Genomic DNA, 13,684 nt, shown 5'->3' on the forward strand with positions numbered 1-13,684 from the left:
AAGCTGGTTGCACTGAAAAAAAGGAACTGAAAACCTAGTCAACCGTGAATTTGTATGAAAATTTGAGTACGAAAAAATGATCGAGGACGAAGAAAAGACGTGGACATGCTGTGCACTTATTTCCCCCCTGCCTAATAACTTTTTAGTTTGAGGAACTCACTCGGACCTTCTGTTCTTGTAGGCAGTCCTTCAGGTTACGTCTTTAATTAAATAGAGGAGCATGCATGCCAACAGGGGAAAAATGGAAAGGGCTCGAAATTTCACGTATTCAAACCCTGCAAACGAAGGCACTGTGCATGTAACTACGTGAGCACGTAACTACGTAACTACGTGAGCACGTTACTACATAACTATTTTACCGGGAAAATGGTGATGTTAGTTGCGCGTAGTTGAGTTGTCAGTAACCGGGATAAGCCACTCATCCAATAAAAAAGTGACGATAGGGGTGTCGGTGTCGAGCGTCGAATCAGTGACCAGCATATCGCAAACACACGGTTGCGACCATGCAGCCATGGCGGCACGTTTCGTTTCTGAGCTCTAAGGAAGCTGAGGCTGTTCGCAGTGCCGCATGCATGTGGGGGCAGCATTCGGGACACGCGGAACAGTCGAGTGTCCTTGGAAAATTATAGGAACCGAGAGGAAAAGTTATCTTTAAGATGCCTCGTTAGTCTGGCTTCCTATGATTCACGCCTGCATTCCGCAGAGCACGCTTTACAGGTTCACACGCTTGATTTTAAAGCGAGCTTTTATTGCTCTCACTGATACCGTTGTATGCCGATACGTCCTGCAGGAAAGCCAACTTTCTGTGACGATGATGATGAGTGATGGTGGGTGAAGTGAAAGAAACAATTAACTACCCCTTTCGAACTACAACGATGGGGAAACGCGAAGCTTTAGTCGTTGTCGTTTGAACGGTGAGTTTAATCACGACGATGGCTGAACGCGAAGGTTTCTCGTGAAGGATTCTTTGGTTGGCCAATCCAAAGCAAAGTGGTGCGTACCTCCAGAGTAGCACGTACTCGCAGTGTGGGATCGGCTACCGTAATAGGTCGACCGCGTGTGGTTCGTTCGAAGGAGGAGCAGGCTGCCTTTAAGCAACGTCAGCGCGAGCGTGCACGCGAGTGCGCCCGTGCTCATCGGGAGGATCCACAGTTTCGTTTCGCCGAAAAGATAGAAGTCAAGCGACGTCGAAAAAATCCTGAGGTCCGCAAGTGTTCCAAATAAAGTCAAGACTGCCGGACTTAAGGAACGTGTCTTCGTTCTCTCACCTTACTTCAAACAAATCAGCTACCCCGCTGCCTACCGACCACGACGGGAAAACGCGAAGCTTTAGTGCATCTGCCCGCATCGAACCCGCCGAACGAGCGCTAAATTCGAGCCAAGCAAACGATCAAACTCAACGACCATGCGACAAACTCAACGACTGAAGCTTCGCGTTTTCCCATCGTTGTCGTTAAGTAGAGCGGTAGCTGTTTTTTGTTTACGAAGCAGACGCTGTTCGCGGTGCCGACTGCATGTGAGCGCAGTACTCGGGAGCACGGTGAATTAACAGGCGAGAGCATAAAACGCAAGAGACGAGCGTGCCCGACGCAGGGTTGGCCTCGTATGAGATGTGGGCCGCTTCTCAGACGTAGGATAAGACACAGGAATGGCTTTTGCTGCGCGTTTCTTGAGCAGGGGCCCTGACTGCTGTATTAGTGTATGTGCGTGTATACCATGACGTCTGGAGAGTTTCGTAGTTGTAAACACGGCCATTAACTGACTAGTGCAAACTAATTTGCCTAACAGATGCCCGTAGCAGACCGGAGCGCTCGCTTTATCACGGTATTGGCACTACCGGCGCGTCAATTTTACATTTCAGGAGACGATTATAGTTTGGTGTTCCCCATCTGCTTGGTCGTGATTAAGAAGGAACATAAAAATATTTGCTGTCGTAAAATGAAAAGAAATTCCGCGCTGTCGTCTAACAGACTGTTGAGCGGGGATTATATGGATGTAACATAAAGAAGGAAATTGAGTCTTAACTCTGGTTGTCATGATCACTACTTCCTCGTGAATGTGTCTTACTGCGAACATTTCGAATTAGGTGCAGACTGGGCTGGATAGCACATTAATTTTTCCTCCCTCTTCTTATTCTCTCCCGCGCAGTTTGTGAATACTGTGTGCATTTGGAGTGCCAAGACTTCAGCGTTGCAGATTGCAAGCAATGTGCTACCTATGCTCCAAGTAGAAACAAGGTAAGTGGGGCGCCACCGGGCGAATAGCTTTTCCACTATAACCTCAGTATCATTCATATGCGTCTTTTTATTTCGTCAGCGCATTACAAATGCAAATACCTGAGCACTTTCACGCACTGAGACAATTTGTAAACCCGCGAGTTTTACACGCCTGCCTGCTGCATTTAATCGCTGGCAGCTTTTTTTTTTTTTTTACATACTTCTAGCACTATTCGGTTCTTTTTACTAGATGTTGGAGTGGCTCCCACTTACATCCTTCCTGCATTTTTGTTGCCCCAGCTTAACACGGGTTGGCGTGGATTAGTTTGTTCACAAGTTACCGATAATTGTAGCCGACTCGTGCATTTCCGCACTGTCAGCTACCACTAACAGCAGTGCGTTTGTTTACGCATCTCCTTAGCTGCACCTCAACACTAACGGCTTCTTTTCCGGAGAACGATGAGTCGACTTTCGCAGGATTCTTTTTCCCGATCTTGTCGCGTTGAGTACAGCATCATTTCGCTGCTTGGCTAAGCTGTCCCATTCAAAAATGACAAGAGAAATTCCTGTAGTTTGTCGTACTTCTGCGTGTCGTACTGTCGTCTTTGCGTATTCTTGTGTCGTGATTCTGACAGCTGGCTATGTCACGACAGCATGATGGCTGTCGTAGCGACAGGCAGTTCTGTTGTGACTAGAGGAATGCTTGTCGTTGAGAAAATTGACTTTGTCGCTACGAAAAAAATGTGCGTCGTAACAACAGGTAGCTTTGTCGTAACAACAGGGCTTCTGTTGTTTTTTGTAGTGCGACAGGAATTCTTGTTAGGTTTCTGCGGCATTCCTGTTTTCATCTTAGACTGGGGTGCCAAACCGTGGGGCGTGTCTTCCGCTCAATTCCTCTTTCCTTCCTTTCGCCTTCGCAGCCGTCGGTGATGCAGTTTCACCACTGGCGGGAAGGCAACTTACCCGCCAATTCCAAGTGCCAGCAGTGCAAGAAGACCTGCTGGTCGGCCGAGTGCCTGGCCGGCATGCGCTGCGAATGGTGCGGCATTACGGTGCGTCCCATTTTCCCTACTCCTTCCCGTGGAAACACCGCCAATTTCAAATTAAAATAAATCAATTAAACCGAAACAAACCAAATCAAATAAAATCAAACCAAATTTTAAGACGTGATTTGCGCCTTAGAATGACGGCGCTCGGCCTCCGCTAAGATGGCCGCGAAAAGCCCGTGGATCTGCACGCGTCAGAGCCGGTGGCGGGCATGCGTTTGGCGCCAGAGTATTTGACAGAGGGGGAAGAGGAGAGATAACAGAAAGAAACACCCGTTTGCTTCCGTAAGTTCGCGTCGCCGCCCCTCGTTTCTTGCGTTTGAAGAGCACGCGCCGCCTTTATTTTTCTAGCCGACGGAGGTGATGTACGTTGAATAACAGCCCTTGTTCCTTGGAATACACTCGACCGCTTGGCCATCGGCACGGTGAAAACAAACACGCGTCAGTCTTTTCGTTTCGAACAGTAGGAAGAGGAAGGTGCGGACACGCTGTCCTGGAGTGACCGCCCTACGACAGCCACATTTTGAGAGTGGCGGGGAAGGCTGTTGCTTCTGTACTGCTCGCTGCTAAGCGCACATGGGAAGCATAATAACAGGAATAAAGAAGACAGTTAAAAGTAGATTCACAATAAACTTTGCTGGCACATGGGAAGCATAATAACAGGAATAAAGAAGACAGTTAAAAGTAGATTCATAATAAACTTTGCTGCAGCGTAACTCATGAAAAGTGAGCGCTTTTTTTATTATTGGGAAGGGGGCGGGGGGGGGGGGGGGGGGGCTTAGTTGCTACTCTCGGTCTGAGGGTACAGCGATCGGAAGAAAGTTACTGCGGAGAAGAAAAACTTTGATACAAACTGTCTTTGCAGGAGCCAGGCGCATACATCAGATTCAGCGGAAAGATTAAGTTATAAATATATGACCCATTTTCCTAGTGGTCACTGGGTTATTCCGTTTCCTAAAAGAGGAGAAAGGAAGAACGTGTTTCGAGGAACCGATGCGACGTCCATACCTCCATATACTATCTAGCTCAAAACAGGGCCGGAAAGCAGCTTTTACAAAATCCGGACTGCTTCCACTCCAGGGACGAACGCTCGTTTTCCTATTTAAAGCACCCTCATTGTTCAACCTGCTGTTACCCTTCTCTTAGCGCTTGAGTTTGGTACGAAAACATAGTGTAGCAGATGGGAAGGCCACACATTTTGCCAAATAATGGCGACCTTAAGGTCCAGAAAATAAACATCGCCGCTCTACGAGCAGCCTTGTAACGCTCGGGTTGCTGCGTCTGCGGTCTGTTTGAAGCTGTCCGGCTTGTTAGCACTCGAGCGGATTGGAAGAAAGCAAATTGTTTTGATCAAGAGCTTACGGTTGCGTGGCGGTAGACGGTATGGTGTAATGCTATCGCAACTTCGCTGTAACTTGCTAATGAGATAATAAAGATTAAAAAAATGTTATTTTTGGATGAAGGCAATGCGTGTTTTACCAGCTCTGCCATGTTGCCTAGTTCAGAGGGCTCGCATTTCGAAACAAACTGAGCCATTTATTTTAGCCTCACATTTAGCAAAGTTCCCTAATCTCTCCTGTTATCAGCTGTCTGCCCGTAAGCCAACCCTGTTAATTTCTTTGTAATCGTTCTCACCAGCGCCCAAGTTAGGGACATTTTCTCCCCTTTTGTAGCCGTGGGTGCATGTCTCTTCCTGTTTTTTTTTTTTTTCGTTGCCGGCTTTTCGGGTGCGAACTGTTTTCTCTTCGCAACGCGTTGCGAAGAGAAAGATTGAGATAAGATGGAGAAAAACATAGAGATAAGAACTGGGCGCGCCCACTTCTTATCTCTATCTTTTTCTTGTTGTCCACCGGATCAATAAAAAGCGTATGTAGTTGGTTAAGCTCTCTACTGTCAAAACCTCACCCGCGTATGGTGTCGCTCAGAGTACTGCCTGCGAGACATATGTGATGGGTGCACACGATGAAGAGAGAGCGGTGCGCGACGCAGGCGCATGCCACGTGCTACCGGAGCCTGAGTCAGGAGTGCAACTTCGGCTGCCTGGAGAGCATCATGCTCCCGCCGGCGGCCGTGAGCATTCCGCGCACGGACGTGCCCTTGGAGACCATCATCGGGGTCGAGATGCGCAGGAGGGAGACCCTGGCCCGGGCCACTTACCCCAGCATAGGTGAGCGCCGCTGCCCGGCCCGCGCCCACTGTATATTTTGTGGGCCCGGCGCGGGGCTTCTTGCCACAGTGGCGTCGCGATCGTACACGAATTACGCGGCAGCAATTGTGACGCGGACTTCGTCTTGCAGTTGCGGAACATCTTCTACGATGCACACGGGTAGGAAGATAACCATGCACCGCTGACGCTTGTTGATTAGAATTTCAGCTGGCCGGAGGTCTGGCCAGCATGCCGGCCCACTAGTCGGGGGAAAGGGATGGGAGAGGAGGGAGGATGGTATTGGCTAAGGAAGCTCTAGAAGGCTAATGATAAAATACGGAAAGTACAGCGGAGAATCAAAGACAGCCAAGGTGACCAAAAAAGACGCAAGACAGATAGAAAGGAATAAATGGAGAGAAAAAATGGAAGCTAAAACGTCGTTAGAGATGTACAGGGCTGAGAAATTGGACATCAGAAAGGAAAATTTGTTTCTGTGCCTCAGGGATCCACAGCGCACTCCGCTACAACATCATGTAACCGCGCAGGTTGCAGTGCATGGAGTGCCGCTGCTGGTGTAGCTTTCCTGTGTGTGTATATGTGTGTGTGTGCGTGTGTATGTGTGCAGGTGTCTTTTCTACTACACCGTTGTGTCCTATACCTTGATTTTCATTTATATGTCTAGTGTTTTATATGTATTTGTCCTTTTCTCTATTGTTTAACTCCTCAGTTTTTTCGTTTTTTCTTTCATCTATACGTGTGATTCATGTAAGCCCTCTATCCTATCCACCTATTCCTATGTACTCTTTCCTCCCTATCCCAACTCCCCTACACCAGCAAGCGTTTCGGTGTCCGCCCCTAGGCGAGACAATTTACGCCTCCTAATGGACCTTCCTTTATTACTATAGTACAATACATGCATACATACATACACACGTACGCACGTACATGCACATACATACATACATACATACATACATACATACATTCCATGGGCAGTGCTTTGCTTTTCTAGGCTAGAGCAGGTTGCCTGCGAACTAAGAGCATTGTGGGGAAGTATTCACAAAATGATGGGGTATGCGCGGTCTGCGGAAAAGAAACTATGCGGCACATAGTGCTGGAATGCGAGTGTATCCATCCAAATCTACATGATGGAAATATTCGGCTTCCAGAAGCCCTAGGATTCAAGGGTAGCTCAGAGGGAGTTAACTTCAGGGCTGTCGAGGCGACGAAGAGAAGATTAGAATGCGGGTGGACGAAAAGCAGGTAGGGGAATATTATCTGGGGCAGCTACCACCTGTCACAGAAAAAATAGGTATTTTGTACCTAGTATTTTGTGCCTGCCCTAAGAGCAGCGCTAGTCGTTTTTTTTGTAAGATATATGACATGACATCACCACGCTACAAAAAGGATACCACTAGCAATCATCATCATCATAATCGTAATCGGATTCAGTCCCAAACTCTACCCAAACTACAGTGAACTAGAATGATCACTAGCTGCGTCCCAAACCGTATGATACAGGGTGCACGGGAGAGGGCAGCAGTTAACTCATGGCGGGATATGGCATGGAGGCGGTAGCTGCGGGGGTAATGTACGTGTTGGTCACCTCGTCATTGGATAAATAACAATCAGCTTTCCGTGCAAGATCCTCAAATCCGCTTCCACCACCCTCGACATGTATCTTAGCTGGACCCCGGCCCCGCTACCACATTATAAAGCTCTATAATAGGGGAACCCAGCTTCGAGGGTCCCCAAGATGGGATTAAAAGCGCAAAGGCTCATGGGTACATTGTTTTCTCCCGCGGAGAGCCGCCACTTCCTGTTCGGGAGCTCTCGTGGCCTCCCGTACGCAGACGGCTTTCACGCGCGTGTGTGCTTGTTATTTATCTGTTTCCACCAAGGAAAAAAAACGCTCATGCATCGGGAATTCCATAAATAACAACGACTGACCCTACTAGGGGTTTATCTGACAGGTAAGCACTCTGTGACAAATAAACAACACGCACACAAGCGCCTGAAAGCCGCCGGCGTACGCAGGCGTATGGGAGGGCGGAGAGATCTTGAACCGGAAGTGGCGGTAGCAGACGACGTACCCATGACTCATGAGCCTTTGCACTTTTTACCGGTCACCTATGTGCTCGCGCGGGGCGAGTTTTCCCCAGCGGCTCGCGTCCGGCTTGCGTTGCTCCGGTGTTGGTATCCCTAATACAACTTTTCACCGAACTATCATCCCCTTAAGGTGCCCGGATGTTTTCCCTAGCGGAACCACTTCCGCGCCACCTCCCGAGCAAGACAACGCCGTTCCCCGCGCATGCTATCGCAATAACCTCGCCTTACCGTTGCGATTTTGCGGTTCGGGATGGAAGATATGTTGAGAGTAGCGGGAGTGCATTCAAGAATGTGGAGTGCGGTTATGCCGGCATGCCTCCTGAGAGTCTGTGGGTTCACAAGTCAGCGGTGGTTGCGGTGAGTGCGATGCAACGGTGTGAATCGGGGTAGTGAGGGTGGTGGAAGCGAGTTCGATTACCGCGAAGGCGTACATTTATCGGTTGGCATAACGCGTCACGTCACTCCCATGTGTCCCCCGCTTTAAAGCTGTTTCTGAGGGGAACAAATGCGGTCCAGGCGACGCCTCGGGTGGTGAATGGGGTGCATGTTTTTAGAAAGGGGGTAATGGTTATGCTACATCGGACGAATGCGTCGGCGGGGCGTCTGGGTCGTTTCAGGAGGCGACAGCCAGTGACCGTCAGTTCTAGCTTGAATACACTCCACAAACGAAGGCAAGGCAAAGGAAACCGAAAGATGCACACATGACGCGCGCTAGTTTTAGCGTTTCAGTTTGGGTAAAGTGATGTCCCTCTCTAAAGTTCCAGTTGTTATGTATCCCCATCTGCAGTTGTGGCTATGCTCGGCCACAACTGGATGGAAGTGGGTGCATGGTGATAAGGGGGAGGGGGGGGGGGGGTATGATTTGTGATCCTGAAGAATTAAAGTTGCGAGTTTATAAATAAATATATAAGGGGAACCGAACGAAAACAAACCGAGCTGAAACAACTACCATATATATTCAATGTGCTAAATTGCTTTCCCTTTGCAATTTCAGCAAGAAGCATATCGGAGGAATTTTCATCGACAGGGGACCTTAAAAGCAAAGAATTCGATGATTATCCATCACCAAAGGAAAAAGATAAAGATGAAGGTATGATGCCACCAATTTTATTGACTTTTTTTGTCACGGTATGGCCAATGTTTGGTGTTTTTGTTTTTCCTGCACAAGTCGCTGTCCGGGCTATCAGAACACCGTTAGCTCGAGCTACTGGTATTGTGGTACTACAATGCAGTTGTTGGTGAAGTGTCATATTTTGCCATGTATTTCTATCTCCTCAGTGTTTCAAAGTAACTAATGTAGCATTTGGCTGTGCTCAAAGGGGATGTGAGCGAGACCTCTGGGGAATCCTAATTTATGAGAATGTGATGCGGTGAACAAGGGGGCCAGGCAAAACAGGAACCAAGGAATGACAGTGGGATAGGAGGCAGAGTAGGATGAGTAACAGCAGTTTTTTTTCAGCTTACGGCTGCAAAAGTCAAATTACTTTTAGCACAGTTCTGCAGCGACTTCGGTGCATTCGCGCTAACTACTTCATGAAATTAAGTTCATGAAAAGTGTCTACAGAGATTCACGGACCATTTCCCTCGCCTTCTCTACTCTCTTTTTTCCCCTCCAGAAATGATCAAAGTATACGATGGCAACGCCTCGATGAAGAGAAGAATGTTCAGGACAATCACTGTATCACGCAATGCAACTAGGGAACAAATAATCGTGAGCACAATCATGCATAATTGTTTCTCTGGCATGTTGGTGCAAAGTGTGATGATCGACCACACACCCACTAATCGATGTTGCCTTGCGTTTTCGCCTTTTTTTTTTCGCAGGTAAAGCACTGTACATAAACGAGAGCTGGTTTATGAGTTCTCATAAAATCACATTTTTGTTGCTTGGGGCATGTGAGGGCATGTCACGAACATGGCATTTGTCATTCAAAGCCTTCTCGACAGCCAGCATACCTCCTTAGGGGGATAGGCTAATGGCAATGGCAGTTGGCATCAGAATTCGAAGAAGTTAATTTAAGTTGAAGAAGTTAAGTTGACGAAGAACAATTCCAATTCACCCGAACCTCATGGTAATTAAGTGTGGGCAGACGTTGTGTGAACTTATTTTCTGTCAACACTGATGTTACCAAAAGATTCTGACATCAAGAGGGGTAATGCCGATTCACCCTCGAGTAAACTAACCGCACTACTTCCTCCTTAGTGTACACATGCCCACAAGGGGGATTGGCCAGGGGCGATGATAATGCAAGAAGAGGTTTATCAGAAGTGCAGGAACAGGTTTATGGCTCTGTAAGCCTTTCATGACTGTTATTGATGCTATTGATGTTATACGTTAAGTGAGTTACAGAGCTGTCTCACTGGAGAAGAAATTCGGTTGTGGTTCCTCTCCTAAAAGATGAATGATGTTTGCGAGGAGCAGTGTGATTATTCCTAAATTTTATATTACCTAATTGATTGCGATTCTGAGATGTTGTGGTGGCCCACTTCTTTGGAATATCATCCAAATGTCCACCATTTTTTTTTGTTATGATTACCTGCTGCACTTGGCTGCTCAGCATCCACAAACGTTTTTCCAAATCAATTTTTAAGTGTTTTATTAAAAAGGCACCGTTGTAACTCCATGCATTTCTTGTTAATTGGTAATGGTGGTGTATTTTGTATTTTAGCCAGAGCTGGAAAAATTCTTGAGAACTGGGGACTTACAATAGAACAGTGCATTACTCCGGGCTCATACTTCAACTGTTACAAAATTTTAGAAATGAAGCAGCCGATCGCAATTAAGAAATCAGTTGTTAAATATTGGAAATAAAAATTTATATGGTGAGTTGCGAGACTCAAGTTCACGTCAAACAAACAGGGTTTCTGTTTCGTAATCTAGTCACAAAAAATCTTTGAAATTTTCACCAAGTGGGCAAACCTTAAATAATGACAAGATTCAAATCTGCAATTTAGACCCAGCCCTAAAACCTGGTGTTCCCAGTCTAGTAATGGTATTGTGGAAAGTTCATTGTCTTGATGCAGTGATTTGCTTCTATTCCTTTAGGGTGCAGCATTGCGAGCATTCCATATATCTGGAGATCCAAAGCATTACTACATTACCGATGTGTATGGTACGTATAAGCTGTCATTTTTCCCGCTTGAAAAACAAGGGCGGGGTTGTAAAGGATTGCTTTTGTGCACAATGCATAACAAAAGCTGCCAAGTCACTTATTAGTGTGGGCAGGAAGTGCAAAAAGGATGTTTTCATTTAAATTTTTTTTTCACTGACTCAATTCTGGCCTGCCACATTGTAAATTGTCTTTAATGCTTGTGCAATTTAATGTTTCCACCCATTAGTCTTTATTTGGGCACTTATTGCATAAGCTTTCTGATTTGCATGTGCTAGATATGAATATTATGAAAGCACATTAGGAAACTTACAGCTCTCTATATATGTCAAGGCCATTCTGAGCTGTTTTTGTGAGTATGTTGTGCTGGAAACAATAATCGTGATGCAGTGCTTTTGAAGAATCAGCACACATACAGTTCCTTTAACAGAGTGTGGTTGCATTGGGAGCATTGTCTAAAATCATTTGAGTGATGGTAAGAACCATTGAATATGAAAAAAAAGTAAAAATGTGTCCCAGTAATGACACCGAGTATAATAATAATAAAAAAGACACAATACAGGATAGTAAAGCTTTCTGCTGCTTGCACCTTTGACTGCTAACTCTTCTGACTTACCAAAGTCTCGAGGGGTGTATCGATCCTCAGAGTGCACATTGTTCCCAACTATGGGGCCTGTAATTCTTCCAGACCCGAACGAGAAAGAACTGGGCGACTTTATGCCGGTGCAAAGCCTGACTCGGAGGGAAGGGAAGCGGCCTGCAATTTTCCTCAGGTACCGACCTCCCAACCCGGACCAGGGATACGTCAAGGTCTTCCCCGGAAAGCTCAGGTGAGCACCCCCGTCTGATCGCGTGGTATGCGAGCTCCTTAGCCTTGCGGTTCGCCAGCCACATGTGGGGTTTGAGAGCTACGTGTGACAACGAGCTTTTAAGACAGAAGAGCGCTTTGAATATAACCGGGACTACAAACAGAAACCTTGAAACCCACCCTAAAGAGTGCCCATCTTACAAGTTTGTTGGAAACCCTAAATACTAAACATGGGGCTCAGAAAAACTCTCGCTTCCTTGTTTCTTCTTAGCTGTGAGCTACATCCAAAAGAAACAAAATATTTGTGAGTCATTCAAAGTAACGTAATTCATGAGAAACAGATAGACAGACAGTTCCTTTTCGTGCGGTGGCCGGATAGGCTTTTTTTGGCAAACAGACAAATGGGCAAAGCAAGACAGGACTACAGTTTAGGCACTCGCTGTGCAAGACCATGTCTTGCAGAGTTCTTGTATCGAGCGACACCGCTGAGATATTTACCCGTGGCTGAAATTGCAGTGCCTTTCACCATAGTTTGTATGGCTGCCTTTCCTCTCAGTAATCGTAATGTGACTACGAAGGTGGGATGCGCCCTTCTGTGTCTGGGGGCTGGCAAGAGGCCAGCTGGGTTCACATGATAGATCGCCAAAGTGCCTAACTCATAGGGAGCACCCCTTCCCCTTTATGTGCCAGCTGTGACAAAAGGGAGGTGCATAGACCAACAAGCAGGAGCGGAAGTATGTGTTCGAATTTCGCCAAATCATTTCAGGCAACAGACAGACGGATACCTAGACCAAAATTTTTATGCGGAAGCGTTCAAGAAAAGCCTTTAAAATAATTTATGAAGCTTTCCTGTAATCAAATCATTCAGTTCCAATGCAACTATTCGGTATTCGCACATCCCCACTGCAAAGAAGCACAGAAATGTGTTTTGCAGCTAATGGGTCTTTAATCTTTGCCCCTTTTAAAATGTAATTTGTTCTATCTGCCCCGACGACTCAGTGGCTAAGATGTTCTGCTGCTGGGTTGTATGGATGACTCACTCTATTCTCCGCTATTGTGTTTGCCAAAATACGAAGCAACGCTTTGTCTAGCAGCAGTGGAAAAGCTTCAGGTCACCCAGGTTAGCCCTTAGCTATTCACAAAGGCTCTCCCTGGGTAACCCCAGATCGCAAATTCCCGGTCTTCAATGTCAGGATCAGCTGTTTCCTTACTAATATAGCTGATGCTGTCTCATTCGCAGGTCTGCGGACATTTACCGCGTGATTCAAGTGACAAGTGACACGAGCGTAGAAGAAATTATGATACAAGCTCTTGAAAAATTTGGACTAGACTCCTCAGACATCAACAAGTTCCGGCTGTCGGAAGTGACGTTGGACAAAGGATGTGGGTATTGTTTGTCACATCGCGTGGAAACTCTTTCGACCCCTGCGTGTGCGCTTACTCCCCCTCTTTCTTCATACAGCTGTTCATGAAAGAGTGATGGACAATCAAGAAGGTCCTTGGGAGTTGCTTAGGAACATTGCAAGAGTAAGTATTGCTGAATGTCTTAGGTTTTAGGGGCGAAGCCCCTTAGGTGCGGGGGCTGTTGGCATCTCCTGTACTCGTTGTCGTTGTCGTAATCGTCATTCATCTAATGTAGTCACAATACTGAAACACCGGGAAACTCGTTTACGCCTCGCACTGGAAGATAACGCGTGCTAAAAAAACACCGGAGCACTCGTTTACGCCTTGCACTGGACCGCTTCGTAACGCCTACTAAAAAAAAAACACTGGGACACTCCTTTACGCCTCATGATAGAGAGCTTCGTGCTTCAAAGACAACAGACTTTTACACCAAAGCTGTATACCTGTACAGTCTAATCCCGCTACAACGAAGTCCGCTTCAAGGAAACTTCCGCTTCAACGAAATATTTCCAATTCCCCGTCAGCTAGCCATAGAAGTCAATGCAACAAAGTCTTCGCCACAACGAACTATTTGTCTGGCTTGCTTTCGCTTCAGCAAAATTTTCGATGATTTGGGCTGGGTTTGAACAATTATTTTACAATAAAAGAAGCATAGCGCCAGCTATCTGTAGCTTTTTATACATTCAAGACGCTTAGTTTCACCGAAAACATGCGCTGTGCGCCCATACTGCCACTTAAAACAAAAACAAACTCACAGATGGACGCCTTTGTTTGCTGGTGACGATGGCTGGCTATCTCTGCGCGAGGCACAGCACCAGTTCGCCAAGCTGGAGCTCCAGCCAATC

The 13,684-nt window shown here is 46.7% G+C and overlaps 1 protein-coding gene across 2 annotated transcripts in view; it reads left to right on the forward strand.

The window, feature by feature from the left end:
* Window positions 1–13,684, forward strand: part of LOC144152704 (diacylglycerol kinase theta) — a 64,940-nt gene that overhangs the window by 16,572 nt on the left and 34,684 nt on the right. For both annotated transcript variants that reach the window (XM_077684108.1, XM_077684109.1), the window contains exons 4-12: window positions 2,149–2,237; window positions 3,137–3,268; window positions 5,252–5,429; window positions 8,512–8,607; window positions 9,134–9,228; window positions 10,564–10,630; window positions 11,316–11,457; window positions 12,676–12,818; window positions 12,898–12,962. In XM_077684108.1, coding sequence (XP_077540234.1) covers window positions 2,149–2,237; window positions 3,137–3,268; window positions 5,252–5,429; window positions 8,512–8,607; window positions 9,134–9,228; window positions 10,564–10,630; window positions 11,316–11,457; window positions 12,676–12,818; window positions 12,898–12,962 — 1,007 coding nt within the window. The remainder of the gene's footprint in view (window positions 1–2,148; window positions 2,238–3,136; window positions 3,269–5,251; window positions 5,430–8,511; window positions 8,608–9,133; window positions 9,229–10,563; window positions 10,631–11,315; window positions 11,458–12,675; window positions 12,819–12,897; window positions 12,963–13,684) is intronic.

The sequence above is a fragment of the Haemaphysalis longicornis genome, unplaced genomic scaffold (assembly GCF_048455015.1).
Source record: "Haemaphysalis longicornis isolate Haplotype H1 unplaced genomic scaffold, Haemaphysalis longicornis Haplotype H1 scaffold_9, whole genome shotgun sequence".
Classification (NCBI taxonomy): Eukaryota; Metazoa; Arthropoda; class Arachnida; order Ixodida; family Ixodidae; genus Haemaphysalis; species Haemaphysalis longicornis.